Below are 18,303 nucleotides of genomic sequence, written 5' to 3'. Positions count from 1 at the left end.
AAAAGTATCTTTGGTTAAATGGCACACATCCCCACCACCATCTATACCAAGTTTCTCTAAAAAAAAAAAAGTTTCTCTGCTAAACTTTCCTTGAGCAGTTGAGTGACATAAATTCATCGTTTATTTTCTCCCTTAAATTAGAAAAAATAAAATAAATAATTACATGCACCTGTATACTTATAGAGAGAGAAAATCTTGACAGAGAAAATGAAACACATTACTAATACTGCATTAGTGTACTTGTGGTATAAATAACAGGGGATGAGGGGAGTGCCAGGAAGGGTAGTTTGAACTTAGCTGGCAAGCGCATGATTACCGGAGGTCAAACACAACAACACCAATCCAACATAACCTCGGCACCACCGGAACATTTACCTGAAACACTGGTCCATAACCCCTGACCCATGAGCTCAGCCCTGGCTCATGCCTCTTTTTCACAAAGCTCAAGCCGCTATCAAATATCAATCTTTTGCTTTATGAATTGTCAAAGCTTGCACACTCAAAACACCAGAAGCCTTTTAAGCCCTCCCTTTTTATATTTTCCTTCTTCACTGCTCCTATATAGAGTGTTTTGAGAGAGATACTGTGATAGTCCACACACAATATCTTTCTGGCCAGCCATTTTTAATTTTCTAATTATTTTTTAAAGAAATATTATATCTACATGATTGTTTCTTTTTTCTTTTTTTAATCTTTTGTTTCTCTCGTCAACTGAAGAAGCTGGAATTTAGAAAGAGAAAGAGAGAGTAGGTAGAGAGATAGCGCGATTCAGATTGGTTACCAACAAATCTTGAATCAAAACCTTCTGATTGCGGTAAGAGTCTGTGTCTGCAGTTTAGTCACCTTTTGATGTTTCTTTCTAATGAGGAGAAAACTAAAAAGAAACAAACTTTACAGTGAGAGAAAGCCAAATAAAAAACCCACATTTTTGTTTGTACCAATTTATGCTTATTACATGCAAAGCTTGAATCTTTGATATGAAGAAGAGAGTATTTGTGTTAGAAATTCAATCCCCATAAGCCATGGCGGATCAAAGGATTGTATTAGCATTAAAGTTTTTACTTCTGGTGTTGTTTTTTGAGTCTACATTTGAGCAACAACAGCAAGAGAGGCTTACCTCACCAATAGAGAGAGCAGCTTTACTCGGACTAAGATCTTCTTTGGGGTTAAGAAGCAGGGACTGGCCAATAAAGGCAGACCCTTGTTCAATTTGGAATGGTATCAAATGTGAGAATGGTAGTGTTAGTGAAATTAACATTTCAGGGTTTAAAAGGACTAGACTTGGTTCTCAAAACCCACAATTTAGAGTTGATTCTCTTGTTAATTTAACAAGACTTAAATCTTTTAATGCTTCTGGTTTTTATCTTCCTGGTTCAATTCCTGATTGGTTTGGTCAAAGGCTTGTTTCCCTTCAAGCTCTTGATCTTTCTTCTTGCTTGATAAGCAATGCTATTCCGGGGAGTTTAGGGAATTTGACCAGTTTGACTGTTCTTTATTTGCATGATAATAACTTGACGGGTATGATTCCGTCGAGTTTGGGACAATTGGTGGGACTTTCAGTACTTGATCTTTCGTCAAATATGTTTACTGGATCTATTCCTGTATCATTTGGTTCGCTTCAGAATTTGACAAGGCTTGATATTTCTATGAATTTCTTGTTCGGTTCGGTTCCACCTGGCATTGGGATGCTTTCAAAGCTTCAGTATTTGAATCTTTCCATCAATGACTTGTCTTCTTCGATACCTGCTCAGCTTGGTGACCTTAGGAACTTGGTTGACCTTGATCTGAGCTTCAATTCATTATCTGGGTCATTGCCAGCAGAGTTGAGAGGCTTGAGGAATTTGCAGAGAATGCTGATTGGGATCAATTTGCTTGGTGGGTCTTTGCCAGTCAATTTGTTTCCTGTTCCAAGTCAGTTGCAGACTGTGGTGTTGAAGAGCAATGGTTTTATTGGTGCGGTCCCTGATGTGCTGTGGTCAATGCCTCGATTGCGCTTGCTTGATATCTCCGGCAACAATTTCACTGGTATGCTGTCAAATGCTAGTTTGAATACTAACACTACCACTGCAGAATTGAATGTATCCCAGAATTTGTTTTATGGAGGTCTTACACCTGTGTTGAGAAGGTTCAGCTTTGTAGACTTGTCAGGTAATTATTTTGAAGGCAGGGTTCCAGATTATGTGAGTGACAATGCTTCTCTTGTTAGCAACTGTCTCCAAAATTTGTCAAATCAGAGGAGTTTGCTTGGCTGTACATCTTTCTATACTGAAAAGGGCTTGATTTTTGATAATTTTGGACTCCCGAACTCCACACAGCCTCCTGCAAGGGAAAATTCAGGGAAGAGCAAAAGAAAGGTCATCATATTGGTAAGTGTTTTGGGAGGATTTGGGCTTATTCTGCTTTTGGTGATATTGATAGTGCTGCTGCTCTTTTTCATCCGTAAGACGGGAAATAAAACTCAAAGAGGGGTTGGGGTTGGTCCAGCAACTCCAGTTCCTTCTGGGAGCAGTCCACCACCTCCCGGTGTATCAATTGACTTTTCAAGTTTAGGAGACATATACACATATCAGCAGCTTCTCCTAGCAACTGGTGACTTTGGCGATGTGAACCTCATCAAATATGGCCATTCAGGGGATCTCTACAAGGGAATCTCGGAAAGTGGGATCCCTGTGGTTATAAAAAAGATTGATCTGCAGTCCCATAGGAAGGAAGCGTACTTATTGGAATTGGATTTTTTTAGTAAAGTTTCAAATCCCAGATTGGTTCCCCTTTTGGGACATTGCCTGGAGAAAGAAAATGAGAAATTCCTGATATACAAACATATGCCAAATGGAGACTTGTCAAGTTCCTTATACAGGAAAACCAATTCAGAAGATGGTTTGAAATCATTAGATTGGATAACAAGACTGAAAATTGCGATAGGAGCTGCTGAGGGTTTATCATATCTTCATCATGAATGCACTCCGCCCATTGTGCACAGGTACTCTGAAGATATGCTTCTTATTGTTGCCTTGTTCACTTTCCTTTTTGTGATTTCCTTTTGTTGTCAATCACAGTAAGTTCACTTAACTTCCTCTTTGTTCCAGTGAGTGAGTTTCCATGCATTATGTAGGAAGACACCTAGTTATGTGCCCAATATAGTCGTTGAAGTTCAATAAAATATGGACAAATCGTAGCACATCTCAAATCCTATTAAATGAATGTCATAAGATAGCCGTATGTTCAATGCCAAGGTTAATCATGTGGCACAATTGATTGGTAAACTATACATCTGCTTTTATGTCAATCCTGAGTTCACTGTTGTGAAGCTAATGCCCTGGGCCTGTGTGATAGTTCAGGTGCTTAATAGGGTCTGAGTTGGTGTGATGGAGGGTATTGCAAGTGCATCTTATTGCTGTAATTACTGAACTGTTTTCTTTTGGTTTCTTGAAGAGATGTTCAAGCAAGCAGTATACTCCTTGATGATAAATTTGAAGTACGGTTAGGGAGCCTGAGTGAAGTCTGCACTCAAGAAGGAGATACACATCATAGCAGGATTACCAGGTTTCTGCGTTTGCCTCAGTAAGTATTGTATTAAAAGTTTTCACTGTACACTGTCCGGACATTTTGAATCTGCTACCTTGCCTGGATAAATATCATGTTTTTTTATTACTTGCTATCTTCACTTGCATATAACATGTAAACTTTTAGTTATCTACATGAAAGTTTCTTGCAATGGGTTTGGTTATCTCATTTTGTGGTCTGCATGGTGAACGAGTCTGTGTATTTTATTTTTCCACCTAGCTGTTAACCATAACTGGCCTTGTTGAATTACTTATAATTTTTATTTTTCAAGAGTACCTGTTGCGTGAGACATTCCTGGCTTTAATGACATTAATTTTGGTTGTTTATAGTCTCAAACGTAGCATTGCTGTTACTGTTCTGCCTATAATAACTTCCTCTAGTTCTCGCTTTTATTTGATATATGCAGCTGGAAAATCCTTGTGACTATTTGATGTAATAAATTTTCTTGCCACCAGCATGTGGGTGATTTTATTGATCTTTTTTCTTTCTCGATGGAAAAGTTTCAGAAACTGCGCTGCTAAGTTTTTCTGCAGCATCCCCTTTAATCAGCTTGGGTTTCATGAACTATAAGATGTTCCATAGTTATGATCTAGTTATTTGAAACTTAGGAGATTGGATCTTGTGATTTTTTCTGTCCTTTTGGGAAGCTCTTCAATTTGTAGACCAGGGGATAATTGCCAAGGTTAGAAGTAAACACTTGAGAGTTCTTTCATTGCGTTCACCTTGTATAGTCAAGAAAAAGAGTGTAAAGTGTGAAAACACTAGCATAGTGTAGTTTACTATACACGTGGTCTTGAACATGACATGGTCATATGGTTCAAGTTCAACTACTGTCTTGGTATCTAATGTATGAAAAACACGAGCAAGATTATTCATGATATAACACTTTTGAAATTCACGATGATGCACTAATAGCATATAATCTTCTTTTGTTAATTTTTTGTTATTTGTGGTTGGACTATACCTGGTAATGCCTAATTGTTGCCTCAATAAGCTGAAATGAGGGATTATATTGCATGCTTGTTTTTGCATATCAAGGTAGTGATTTCAGTGTTTCTTTATCATGTGCAGGTCATTGGAGCAAGGTACTTCTGGTACGTAAAGATTTAGTTGGAAAACATCACCAAAATTTGATTATGTTACCTGGCTTCATTATGTTATCTAGCTAGAAGAAATTATATGCTCTAGGGTTTGTCATACACACCAAAATTAAATATCTTGTTATGGTGTTATAGTACATATGGTTACTAAAAACTTTAGGTTGAGGCGTCGATAACATGAAATATTAAATCCATTCTTAAGACAATATAAATCTTCCATCCAGAACCTTTTTAACCATGCTGAATTATGAGATGGGTGGTTTTTATCACTGTAAAATAGTATTTCAGTTGTTGATGTAGTTCATTGTTAACTCTGGTTAACAAGGTGCTGCCTTGCCTTGGAACAGGGGATAAAATAACCTGCCATATCATAGTTTACCCAATTTGCTCATGCAGAATTGCTGTTCATACAGCATTGCTCCTGAACTGGTTGATGCTATTTGGCCCTAGATAAATCATGATATAGTTTCAGAATCGTAATGTACTGACTCACTGTCAATTTTTTTCGATACATAATCTTTGCAAGGAGGATTGAAATATCGTTTCTTGATTCTGACTCTCCATAATATTATATAATTTAAAGTTGATTAATATTTCTGGTGTAGTTTCTGAACTCAATTTTTTCTTGAATATGGACAGGTTCATTGACAACCACGTGTGCCTATGATGTTTATTGCTTTGGGAAGGTATTACTCGAGTTAGTTACAGGAAAGCTGGGCATCAGTGCATCTAGTGATGCTCAGCTGAAGGAATTTTCAGAACAGATTCTACCCTTCATTAGTATCTACGACAAGGAACTTGTAATAAAAATTGTGGATCCATCCCTGATCATTGATGAGGATCTGTTGGAGGAAGTTTGGGCAATGGCCATTGTTGCGAGGTCTTGCCTCAATCCAAAGCCTTCAAGGCGCCCTCTTATGAGATACATCCTCAAGGCTTTGGAAAATCCTTTGAAGGTAGTGAGGGAAGAAAATTCTGGTTCTGCAAGGCTTAGAACAACATCTTCTAGATCTTGGAATGGTTCTCTATTTGGGAGTTGGCGTCACAGCTCATCTGATGTAGCAGTCATTCCAGCAGCCTCCAGTGCCAGGCCAGGAGGAAGTAGTTTTAAACAGTCAGGAACTTCGAACTCTCAGGGTAGTGGCCAAAATGGTGGTGGCGACCATTCCTCATCACATAGACGGCATTCTAGAGAGATTTTCCCTGAACCATATGATGAGCAGGATGTAGAGAAACAGGATTAAAATTAACAGAGATGTTTATTTTTCTTAATTCTTTGTCAATAATACAGCAGGCTTCCTATTTGAATGCCTGTTTGTTGCTGCCCCCAGTGCACTGTCCATGGTTCATGGAGTTGATTGCGGTCTCAAGCCCATTTTGGTATATTTTGGGTGTTAAAGGTGCGTATCTACTTCCACAGGAAGCAAGCAAGGCTTACATAATGATTATTGGATAGAGAAGATTGAGAAGAGTCAGAGGACCCATTTTTATCTGTAATTGATATTTTGTTCATGGTCTTTTTTTGTGCAATGTAAATTGTAATTGCTAAGAGTTTCATCATTCAAAACCTTCCCGTTTTCAAAAAGAAAAGACAGGCAAGGTAAATACCTTAAACCCTATTGTTCTGTGTCTCATATTGAGATTGGTCCAGCCTCTTTAGTTTGGTTGTGTAAAAGAAGTCGACTAATGCCTGGATGTTAGAACAAACAAACGAAGCATCCAAATACCACTGCCAGTCAGCTTCTTTTTTTTTTTTTTTTTTTTTCTGTTTCTATGTTCAGGCTACTAATCACCATTACTGTTAATACAGTCTCAAGGCGCCACCTTAGAAAACTCGGAAGACAAAGTTCAAAAAAAGGTCCTGCCGAGATCTGAATTCGGGTTGCTGGATTCAATGCCCTGACCACTAAACCAAGGGACCGTTTGTGTTAGATATTTCGCTTTATTAATACTTGAGAAAAAACTAGCCAAATTTTCATTATATTTTTGCCACCCTATCCATTACACACTCCAATTCAACACCCGAAAACATGCTCTCTTGTCCACATCATCACCATCCCCTCCACTTCTACCACCACAGAAACCGCAATTCTACCACCATTCTCCAGCTCTCCTCTTCCCACCACCACCACCACCCCGACCAAACCCCTCAAAACCATGTCACCACCACAACGATAACGACCAATGACAAACCGATCCTCAGGACCCATAACTCCAAATCCACCTCTCTCCTCATCCATCACCTAAAATCACCAAATCAGACCCAAAACAAGATTGAAACTTCACAGGATGTAATTACACCAGAAGAGAGAGTTAAACTTCAAGAACTAACTCTCGTAACTAAAAAAAGAATCCCACGATTCCCAGGTTCAGTTTTTCAAACAAAAGCAGAATCTTTAGACTCTCCCTTGCAAACCCTATTCAGAAACCAAAGTGAAGATGAATATAACAGTGAAAACGATGATGATTTTGACGAAGAAATGGTGGTGAAAGCTATTGAGATACGTAGGAAGGTGACAGCTGAGATTTTCAAACAAGCAATGAGGAAGAAAGGGAAGTTTGGGATTACGTATTCGACGAATTTGGTTAATAGATTGGATGATTTTGTTGATTTTGTCATGATTAAGGCTGCTGCAATGAAGAGAATGGATGAATTTGAGTTTTTGAGTTTTAATGACAGAGCTAGAAGGGTTATTGAGGAGTTGAATGTCGTACCACTGATAAGGTATATTGAGATTTCAATGGTTGTGAAGCATTGGTTTTATTGAGTTTAGAGTTGGTTACTATGTGTTTGATTAGTTGTTTTTGTGAATTACTTGGTTTTTATCTGTCGGTTTATGAGAAAGTTTACTTTTTTATTAAATTCTTTTCACTTCATTATCGTGGATTTCAGTAGGTTGCATCTCACTTTGTGCTTGGATAATTTTCCTAGTTCATTTTTATAAATTTGTGGTCTTTGTTCAATGTGGTTTTAAATGTGTTAATTGTGATTGCTGAATTATATAGGTGGTTGAAACACAATGCAGTGTCATATCCTAGGATTGCTAAGCTTATTTACATGTCAAGAGGAAATGTTGATTCCATTAGACGTGTTACTGAGTGGTTGAAATCAATTCATGTGAAGGGGGAATTTCTTGGTTCGGTGCTCACAAAGGCAGGAGAAAATATTTTGGAACGATCTATTGAAGAATTGGATGAAATTGTTTGGTATTTAGAGAGCAATGGAGTGAGAATGGATTGGATGGGTTATGTAATGAGTCGATGTCCTCAATTGTTGTGTTGTAGCATGGAAGAAGTGAAAACTCGAGTGGGGTTCTTCTTGGATATGGGCATGAATGAGAAGGATTTCGGCACAATGGTCTTTGATTATCCCAGGGTACTTGGATACTTTACCTTGGAAGAGATGAACCAAAAGGTAACTGAATTATTATGCAATTTATAATATTGCAGGATTTTAGGATCTCGCTTCTTGAAACAGCTCAACTTGATTGCCAATGAGTTAACTATTGAGATGCAACAAGCACTGCCTCAATGATGTATTTTTTGAAAAATCCTTCTAGCAATAAATATTATGATATAGTGGATGATGTTGTTCATTCAGGTTAATTATCTGAAGGAGTTTGGCCTCAGCAATGAAGATGTTGGGAGATTACTAGCATTTAAGCCACAGTTGATGGGTTGTTCCATTGAAGAAAGATGGAAGCCTCTTGTTAAGTATTTATACTACCTTGGAATTTCACGTGATGGTATGAAGAGAATGCTTGTCATTAAACCAATGGTTTTCTGTGTTGATTTGGAGCAAACGATAGTGCCTAAGGTATACAACTACCCATTCTTTCATGCTCATTTATTCCAGTTGAGTTCCTTTGATTCGGATTTCATCCTGCTAATCTCATTTTTCTCCTCGTGCTAATGTGTAGTAATTGTTTCTGGATTGCCTGAAAGATAAACTTTTGAACATGAAGTGAGATGTTAATGAAATTATGCTAGTCTTGCTGCTGCTGTTTCTAATGAATTGACATGATTTGCTGTTCATTGTGAAGGTACGATTTTTTCAGGATATAGGCATTAGAGATGATGCTATCGGCAACATGCTTGTAAAGTTTCCTCCGTTGTTAACATACAGCCTTTACAAGAAAATCCGGCCAGTGGTTTGTTCTATTTCTTATCATATCCTGCGTGAAGTATATCATTATTTAAGAACCCCACCCTTTTCCCCTTAAAGAGATGGTCTGTTTTTCATTGTACAAATGTATCTCCATTTCTTTTTGTCTAGTTATCATCTCACTTTTCAATGCAAGTAAAGCTGGACTTTATTTTACTGAAAGTTGGAGTAACATGCAGGTCATATTCTTGATGACAAAAGCCGGAGTTAGTGAGAGAAATATCGCGAAGGCTATAGCTTTGGGACCTGAGCTCTTGGGATGCAGCATAGTGAATAAGCTTGAGATCAATCTGAAATACCTCCTCTCACTTGGCATACGCCATCGACAGTTGGGTGAGATGATTGCTGATTTTCCCATGCTACTGCGGTACAATATAGATCTCCTCCGTCCGAAGTACAAGTACTTGAGGCGAACTATGGTGCGGCCTTTGCAGGATCTCATTGAGTTTCCAAGGTAAATACCTCTACCAAAACTAACTAGTTTCATTTAGAGGCATGTTGTAAGTCAAGATCAACTACTCAGTAGAGGCTCTCAACTCTACAAAGACTAGTCCAAGTTATTGCTGCAGTGCCCTTTACGTATGAGTAACTGGATGGATTATCTAGAAAACTTTTTCGCTGAATAAAAATTTGCTGGTCCTTTATTTCATTCCTCTTCCTGTGCGCCTTTGGTGCTGATGGCTAGTTATGCAATCTTCAGGTTCTTCAGCTATTCTCTCGATGACCGAATAATTCCAAGGCACAAGGTTCTGGTAGAGAATCGAATTAATTTTAAACTGCGGTACATGCTAGCTTCCACAGACGAAGAATTTCAGAAGAAGGTTGAGGCTGCTGTGGAAAGGCGTCGAAAATTTGAATCTGGTTTGATGGGTGATAATTCTCAAGCATCTGATGCCGACTCTTCAGAAGAGGAGACAGATGTTCAGTTTCCTGAAACTGAGATTATCGTTTCCAGTTCTCCAAAAACACGGTTTAATTTCAATTCTCTTGGAAGTGGGGATTCTGAAGACTTAAATTAACTTCAGTTGCTCATTGCATGCATACCCCATTTGTACCCTGATGTGTATATACATGTGTGTCTCAGCGCTGTGTTTCTGTGAAATCCTTTGGAAAGTCCCACAATCTACAACAGTTCCAAATAAATTGAATCACCAAAATTGTTCATAATTTCAACACGAAGCTTAAAAAGTTGTTTCAGCTAGGGACGTCTAAATGGGTAGGGCTAGGAGTAATGCTTTTCCTATTATCATTTATGACCTATTTATTTTTTAAAATGGTACTCATCCCCATTTAATCCGTATCCTATCCATAATAAATGTTTGACCAAGTTTACCTGTATCCAGTTAAATGAATGGGACACAGGGATTTGATTGTAAAAACGTTTTTCATTGAGGGAGTGAATGTATTTACATAAAAGTATGAAAACCAAAAACTTTCAACTAATTACTTATTTGTAATAAGAAGATAAAATATAGGAACTAAATAAATTTTAAAAATATATTAGGGACTAAAATGAGCATGCGAGAAAACTTCACTTTCTTTTCTAATGTTACACGAGGTCTATTATTGGATGCAGCTACCTCAAAAAAAAGACAGGAGTTGTAATATTATTCAATTTTTGGATTATGTATTTCATCTGTGTATAAAATTCGTTAAGATTTACTAATTATATTCATATTTATCCATTATTAAATGAGTTAAATGGGTTGCCTGTGTCTGCTGAGTTTCTTTTCATTTGTTTTTATGTTTTAAAAATATTTAATAAAAAAACTAAATTTTTTTTCTTCAAATTAATATTTTTTAATATTTTTAAATTATTTTGATATATTGATATCTAAAATAAATTTTAAAAAAATAAAAAACAACAACACGAAACAAACTGGCTATTAAAAATGCTCCTTGTGGTATGATTACAAATAGTACAGGTGCGAATCTCAGAAGAACCAAGTTGGCTTCCATTTAGAACCGAAATACAGTATCACTTGTTTTGGCTATCATTTAGAACCTCCCCATTTAACAAACGGTCGTTTTGGATGATCACACGGCACTCTTGTAATGGACGATAAGGTGCTTAAACCTCTGATCCATCATCCAATCTCTGCCGCAACCCTTCAAAGATCTTACCCCATGAATGACTGTCTATTTGAATTCCACGCCCAATAAAAGAGAGACAAGCTATTTGAAATGGCTGGGCTCGTTATCGATGGGAAAACAAGCTTATAAAAGAGAGACCAATCTGGGAAAGTTTACTACCACGCTAGCACAGCGGGATAGGTTCAAAACGCAGAATTTATTGCTGCTATTTCTGATAAAGAGTACAAAACAATTGAAGACTAGCCCGTAATTGGCGATGCCAAATGAATACAGCCTCAGCCGTCGTCAGTGAAAAACTTAAGATACAACACAGGAAAGACAGAAGCATTTCATAATCTACTGAATCCCAATAAGGCAGAGAGGGTTTCTCTTGACGAGGGCAAGATCCACCTGCAAGGCAACAATAATGAATGCTTGGACGTCAAATTGTTATATGATAGCATGATGTTTTAAATAGCAGGGGCATAAGGCAGTACCTTGTGTCCAAAAAGCTCCCTGATATTATCGATCCCGTATAATATCATGGTTGGTCTGTTCAAACCATTGGAAGATTAATATGAATATATTTAAGTGATTCATGATATCTATTATTTCTCAAAGATGAGAATGAACAGGAAGTTTATTCTTTTATTTCTCAAAAGCGAGGATAAAAATTCTCACCTTTCAAGCGAAAGGCCCCATGCAATAACATTAACATCTTCTGAGAATCCCATAGGACGCAACATTTCAGGTCTAAACATGCCAGAATTACCAATCTCCACCCATTTCCCAAGGCCTTCGTGATAACTGAAATATATAGGATACATCAAATTTCCAATTACTTTACAAGCAGTACATGCATAACAGGAATTCATGATTTTGTACCTGAAAATCTCCATGCTAGGCTCAGTATATGGATTATATGCAGGCTTGAATTTCAGCTTGTCCATGCCTGAGAACAAAATGTGCATTTAGAATTTTTTCTGATGGTGATAACCATTCTCCTCCAGCATCAATTGTATACTATGAGTAGTATAAACAGCCTTGTTCTTTCAAATTAACAATGCAAACACATAGCATCCAAGTACTGGGCACTCATACCAAGATCAATCTATCTATCCACTTATATATATGGTGATGATTCATTGGGATCCCATCAAACCTCCAACTGCTTCCTTCCTAGTATGAGCAGGATTTCGATCCCAAGTCACTTGGCATCACGCTAGGTAACCAATAAAATTTTACACGGGACAACCAAACTTTAATTCTTTTTATGCATATTTGAAGGAAAGAAGAGTGTTAAAGAAAATTCCTTAACGACACTTCATTTAATTACCTAAACGTGAAAAGAAGTCCTGCAACACTCCAATCAAGTGACCTAGAGTAAGCCCTCGATCACACACCAGACCTGAAACCAAAGGCAGGATTTTTTAAACTGTTAAGTGATTGACAAAAATCCCAATAACATGACATTAATCAAGCAGTTGAAAGTCAGCATCCAAGTCGTCAGTGTCCACACTTGACAATATTCTATAGCTCAACATTTGTAACATGACCAGCAGTACACCATCCGAATCACAAACCATGCACTTGTCCAAAAATGGGATCAATGTATCAACACCAAAATCCAAATTAGTATTGTTTTAGCACTTCATAACAGACAAGTATGATATGAGCAGGCATAAAAAATGCTAAAGAACAGCAAGAAAAAAGGCTCCGTTGTATAGTGAATTGGCACAACGTACCTTCTATCTGGTGGAATTCTGCTAGATGAGTTCGATCTACTGCTTCATTTCTGAAAACTCGATCTATGGAGAAGTACCTTTTGGGGGTAAACGATTGCTGTTTTGCAAGCTATCAAGAAAAACTTAATAAGTAACAAAATACGGACTACATTTAAGTTAAAAAGATGGCTAATTTCACATAACAAAATATCCCAATATTATAATAAACCCAGAACATATTAGTTGAGAATACTTCAGATCGATAGCATGTTTATCTTAGATGTAGATCATGGCACACTCATTTTTGTAAGCTGCTATATTCGATCTTAAGAGAAAAGAAGTGGTAAAGAAATACAAGAGGCAAGACACCGAGATTGAAACTTCTGTGTTTGCCTTCATAAAATCAGTGTCAAATATTTTTTATGACACCAGTTTGGCTCCCTCGAGAATTGTGTTTGCATAAATCAATGTAGAGAGGTAAACTAGATCAGAGCATAAAAGAAAGAAAGCAGACCATAATAACACATGCATGAGCACAAAATAATATTTTGAAAACCATTCCACAAAGTCAAGAAGATGGATACATAATGAGAAACTTAGAATGCATTAATACCTGTGCTACCGCATAAAGCATCCGAGAAGAAATTGCAGTCGTATGAGTTCGCAAAAGGTTTTTGTTTGCTTCTTCTCTTTTCCAATCATATCCATATCTGACAGCGGAGTACAGGTATTTCATAGTTGTGAGAATAAGACTCATGTGACAGTGAAAAAAAGGTTAAAAGATAACATTGTACCCCCTTGACCCATAGCCACCAGACTCATGCACACGTTTCACCAGCTCAACATAATCTTCAGGCAGTTGCTTTGTTGTTTCAGGAGCTACAGATTTATATGCCATGGATATCAGAATCTTACCAATTATAACCGAGTAACAAATAAGAAATCAAGTCAAACATACCTTTAAGAAAGAAGGTATCATGCGAATCACGGGCAGGATGTTGTTGTGGCTGGAACAGTGCATCAAAATTCCAGAAGCTGCAGGTTGAAATGGTAATGCATCGGAATGTTAAAAAAATATCACTATAATAATAATTACTGTATTGCATGAAAGAAAAATACAAGAGAAAATTCAGGAAACCATATTTTTTTAGCTTAAAAGACCCATAGAAGAAGAACAAACAAGTTATGAACTCACCATCTCATTTTTCAGCTAAATTACCTTCTTCTAAATGAAACCATTTTCCCCTAACTACATCATTACAGAATCAACTTTCTTTGGTATGGAATAATATGAGAATCATGAATAAGAAAATTTAGCAATAAACCCAGAAAATGAAAAAATAATAAAAAATATGTTCAAACATGTGTAAGAAGACAAGTTATCATTTTGTGAACTGCATAGTTAGATTTATTTTGATGAGGTAAAGCTTCGAGTGCTAAAGAATCAACAATTGATAAAATGGAATCATGCTGTTTATAAAGAATGAGCAGAAACAGCTACCTGCTCTCTACATATCTATTTGTAGGCATTTCCTCAAAGCTGCAGCCAAATAGAAGACCAATACACAAATGTCAAACTAAAAAAAGATCACTGACAGTAAAATCAGAAGACAGAGCAGGTCTTACTTCATTAGACGAAAAATGTCCTTCAGTCGCTCTTTCACCTAAAATAGAAAGAAAACAAAAGGCAATGCTTGGGTGAGAATTTGCAACAATGTAGCAAAACTTTTATCATGTGTTTAGGGAAAAATAAACTCTATAGCATCAATCAGTTCTAAATGAAACTGAAATACCACCAAGAAAGCTAAATTCCAACAATAATAGAACCATCACATATTTTTCCAGTTCAATGAATGTATACATATGATTGATACATTATTCCTTCAACTGAAATTCAGTCCCAATGCCTTTTGAAAATCTGATTGCCTGGATCAGTATGAGCAACAAACAGCATCCAATAAAACCCTTTATTTGACAGTAAAAAATTAACAGATGTGAACCCACGTGTCAACAGTTGACTCAGATATAAAACTTTAGATCTGAAACATGAGAAGGTTTAACCCAGTTATGAGAATATTTCAGCATTAGACTTATGAACAATGCTGAAACCAAAGCACACCCACCCAAACTTCTAGCCTGGTAAAAATAAACTTATGAGCAAGAAATGCTGTTTATGATGGTAATGTTTCAACTTAAAATGACAAGATGATGAAAATGGCAGTCTCAATCAGTCTAGAAACTCAGCCCGGCCTTTATTTACAGGACAAACTGTTGTCAGTATCAATTCACCAATCAAATTACTCTCTAAAAGAAATCCTTGAGAACACCGTGTTGCAATTCACACCAATAAGCCTCTTTACACAATCTTTTTCGGTGAAATGATGACATTTGTCAATGCGGTGACAATCCAAATAGTTGTTTGAAAATTAAAGGTCAAATTTCAGCATTTCAGAACACTGAATGTGATTGTGCTAAGAGCTTTTTGGTGTCTAAAAATAGCAACCCATTCTACAATTGGCTGCCCTTTTATACTGTATAGCAATTAAGAGTATAAGATGGTTGTTTGAAAATTATAGGTCAAATTTCAGCACAATGAAAATGATTGTATTAAGAGACTTTTTGGCCCATTCTACAATTGGCTGCCCCTATAACTTGTATGGAAATTAAGAGTATAAGATTCATTTAAAATATATAAAAAAAGAGAAAATAGGTTAAAAAAGAATAATGTTATTCTTGCCTTGTTGAGTGGGTGAAGATGGCCACCTTCAGGTGGTGGACCTTTGGCACTGAAGTTATACTCTTTGAACTCTATATTCCTCCAATCACCCCTAAACATTAGATAAATTTGTCAACAATATAAAGTAAATGGAGCAATTAAATGCAATGAATATGCAAAACCAGGTGAACAGTCAACTCAACACTGCCCCAATATGTTATCATTACTATGCCCAATACACCCAAGTACATGTAATTGTTTACATTATTGATGCAGGATAACTTCGGGAGGCTGTTCTGGGTCTGACTTTAGAGGCTGTTTATGTCTGTTTGGTATTTATTGATGAGGATTTCTACTAAGAATTGTAGAAACTACTAAAGTCACACTAATAGGGTTTCTAGGATTTACACCTTGAGGATAGAAAAACCTAAGATTCACACCTAGGGTTCTTAGGAGTCACACCTAAGGGAGATTGAATCATGCTATAAAAAGCAAATTGCTGGAATTTTATTCCTAAACTTCAATTAAAATATTGAAAGACTACAGAGTTTTAGCAGTCCAAATCCAATAAGGACATGGATTCCTAAACCTCAGTGCTCCAAAATCACAATTTCTATTTAGAATAAGAAAACCTAAGAACGACCAGTAAAATAAAATACTAAACAGAAATAAAGCCTAGTCCGGGACGATTTCCAGATTTTCCAGCAAACGTAGAAATTACTAAGTACCCCTGCACTCTAGAATTTAAATAAAATGCATAGGTCTTATTCTCTCTCTTTTTTTGTTCGCGTCAATTATATAAAGAAATTGTATGAAGTTGCATGCTGCAGAAAGAAATGAAAAGATCTAGGTGGCATCCAGAAAAATTTCATTAACGCACTTAAGAGGTCTGGAAATTAGTTAAAGCATGCTTAATCATTACGATGTTCCCATGCATACCCCATAGCATAAGTGCTTTCTCTAAATGGCATGCATTTTTATCATGTGCTTGCAATCATAGCAGTCTATCTGCACCTTTCCATTCTGCCTTCATCATTGACCCCAAATTGTTCATTAACATGCCCCATGCTTCATAGTTGAGAACAACTATTGGTGTAAAAAAAGCTCCACCAAACACAGGCATGCTTTAGCTTGATGAGAAAATTATTCAAATAGCAGCTAACAATTCAGATTGAAAATGAACACGGTATCTGCATATAAGAGCATACCCCTGTAGATATTCACGAGTCAAATCAGTTGCAGTTCTCCTTCTTATTGGAGCATAATCAGGACCTTTTCTCACCGAGTAGCCCTTCCAGGTTCTAGAGCACAAGTCACAAGTTGTGAATACCAATACCACTAATGAAACCAACCTTGTACTACAGACAATATGAGAACCATAATAGACAACACAAAAAGCGAAAGAAAAGGATCATTACTGCACAGCAATAAGCTTTCTAGCTTTGAGAGACTTCTTATCACCTGTGTCAATTTCCTAATCACAACAAATAACATAAGTAAATCAAGGGACACAATCGAGATAAAATCATGCAAATTGGATTTAGTAAACATGAATAACGAGCAGCTTAAAAATTAAACATGAAAGAGCGGACATAAACTGTCCATACAGGGATGAAATAAGGCCCTCCCCGCAACCCTTAAGAGAGGACCTCTTCTTAACCAGAAACCATGCCCAAGAAAACAATGCCAATCTCACCTACTGTTTAATTTGATGCCCTCAAAAAGCATATGAAAAAAAAACATTAAATACAATAATGCACCTGTCCATCTCGTATCTGTAAAAGAAGATCCTTTATTCTGTCTTCCACATGTTGAACCTATGACATAGATGAAAAAGAACTATAATTACACCAGAACAATATGCAAGACTGAACAAAAGTCACAAGGTGGGTACTAGGTTTCTTCTTTTGAAAAGATAAAACCCAGTTCATGATATTTGGGATATTTGGGTGTAGACATGGAATTCTGAAAGAATGAAGAGGTATCATGTTGAGATTTGAAATAAGATAGCGTGTTTTGACTTGAGAGCAAGGGAAGATATTCTTAGTTATTTATTCGTCTAAGCTTAATTTTACTTTTACCAGCAAAATATTTTCCTTAATAAAAACACAATGCTTAATAATACCCAAAAAAAACATTATCGGACTAATCACAAGGACCATTAAGACGAATTTCATGTTAAGAAAAAGAAATTCCCGTTACCTTCCTAGATATTTGATTTCCCATTTGAACCCATTTATTTTTTGCAGCCTGAGAACATCCTATTTTGAAAACTGCAGGATCCACCAGTTTCTGCATTAAGAAAATCCAGCAGCCAAAATTCAAATATAACACTGAAAAACAAAAGGCATAGACAGAAAAAAAAAATGTAGGAGCAATCAATTACGACAACCTGCAATTCTTCTTTCAATATGCTACCCTCCGCTGGTACAGCCAAGAAAAGCTGAACTTCAGGTGATCCTTGTTCAGCATATTTTTCACCCTCTTCGGTAAGCACATCTGTCTCTCTCTTAATATCCTACACAACATCATCGAATCCCTGATTAATCAACTAATCCATCACTATTAACATTCATAACCACACTGATCCTCTTTATTATAGTCATATCTAAATCCTTCAAAATCACATTAATCTTCACTTTCTCTAGTCTACAGTTAGGGCATGATTTTTTTTTTTTTTTAAATAATTTTAGGAACCTGAGCATCGACGTAGCGGAAGCCATGGAGGCTTTTGATGACATTAACGACGTCGCTGTGGTCGAGTCCATGATCAGTAGCGAACTGGCCGGAATCGGAGATTCCTTCGTGGTTCTGTAAGTAACCTAAAATCGCTTCCTCTGCCATTATCGCTATTTGCTTCAATTTTTCTGTTGCGATGTGGGTTTTAGGGGGGCTTGGAAATTTTTATTAACCCACCACCACGCATTCCATTTCCTCCTCGTTTTGTTTTGTTTTTTTGCT

The 18,303-nt window shown here is 36.8% G+C and overlaps 3 protein-coding genes across 6 annotated transcripts; 2 read left to right on the top strand and 1 right to left on the bottom strand.

Annotated features, from left to right (window-relative positions):
* Positions 1-150: 150 nt before the first annotated feature.
* On the top strand, positions 151-6,278 carry LOC7464030 (probable LRR receptor-like serine/threonine-protein kinase At2g16250). Of its 2 annotated transcripts, XM_024608116.2 has the most exons (5): positions 151-2,025; positions 2,140-2,980; positions 3,433-3,561; positions 4,636-4,658; positions 5,304-6,278. In XM_024608116.2, the coding sequence occupies exons 1-5, from the start codon at positions 1,023-1,025 to the stop codon at positions 5,906-5,908; spliced, it is 2,601 nt and encodes an 866-aa protein (XP_024463884.2). In that variant the 5' UTR covers positions 151-1,022; the 3' UTR covers positions 5,909-6,278. The 2 variants fall into 2 exon arrangements, with proteins under 2 accessions (XP_024463884.2, XP_024463883.2); XM_024608115.2 differs by having other exon boundaries at positions 154-2,980.
* Positions 6,279-6,522: 244 nt separating this feature from the next.
* Positions 6,523-9,931, top strand: LOC7456374 (transcription termination factor MTERF2, chloroplastic). 3 transcript variants are annotated; one of them, XM_002313010.4, is made up of 6 exons: positions 6,530-7,389; positions 7,671-8,079; positions 8,266-8,481; positions 8,708-8,815; positions 9,009-9,283; positions 9,530-9,931. In XM_002313010.4, the coding sequence occupies exons 1-6, from the start codon at positions 6,695-6,697 to the stop codon at positions 9,846-9,848; spliced, it is 2,022 nt and encodes a 673-aa protein (XP_002313046.4). In that variant the 5' UTR covers positions 6,530-6,694; the 3' UTR covers positions 9,849-9,931. The 3 variants fall into 3 exon arrangements, with proteins under 3 accessions (XP_052311662.1, XP_002313046.4, XP_052311661.1); XM_052455702.1 differs by lacking the exon at positions 9,530-9,931 and having other exon boundaries at positions 6,523-7,389; positions 8,708-8,894; positions 9,009-9,137; XM_052455701.1 differs by lacking the exon at positions 9,530-9,931 and having other exon boundaries at positions 9,009-9,287.
* Positions 9,932-11,066: 1,135 nt separating this feature from the next.
* On the bottom strand, positions 11,067-18,303 carry LOC7456375 (phenylalanine--tRNA ligase alpha subunit, cytoplasmic). Its single transcript, XM_024609062.2, has 18 exons — positions 18,040-18,303; positions 17,735-17,860; positions 17,545-17,634; positions 17,103-17,159; positions 16,761-16,816; positions 16,551-16,643; positions 15,364-15,454; positions 14,253-14,290; positions 14,128-14,166; positions 13,585-13,661; positions 13,421-13,505; positions 13,240-13,336; positions 12,648-12,756; positions 12,239-12,310; positions 11,788-11,854; positions 11,584-11,709; positions 11,400-11,454; positions 11,067-11,313 (listed from the first exon to the last, which is right to left on the bottom strand). Exons 1-18 carry the CDS (start codon positions 18,184-18,186, stop codon positions 11,260-11,262), a joined length of 1,479 nt encoding a protein of 492 aa, XP_024464830.1. The 5' UTR covers positions 18,187-18,303; the 3' UTR covers positions 11,067-11,259.

The sequence above is a fragment of the Populus trichocarpa genome, chromosome 9, assembly GCF_000002775.5.
Source record: "Populus trichocarpa isolate Nisqually-1 chromosome 9, P.trichocarpa_v4.1, whole genome shotgun sequence".
In the NCBI taxonomy this organism is placed as follows: domain Eukaryota; kingdom Viridiplantae; phylum Streptophyta; class Magnoliopsida; order Malpighiales; family Salicaceae; genus Populus; species Populus trichocarpa.
The sequence above is the reverse complement of the archived record's forward strand: the minus strand, read 5'-3'. Positions and strand labels throughout refer to the sequence as shown.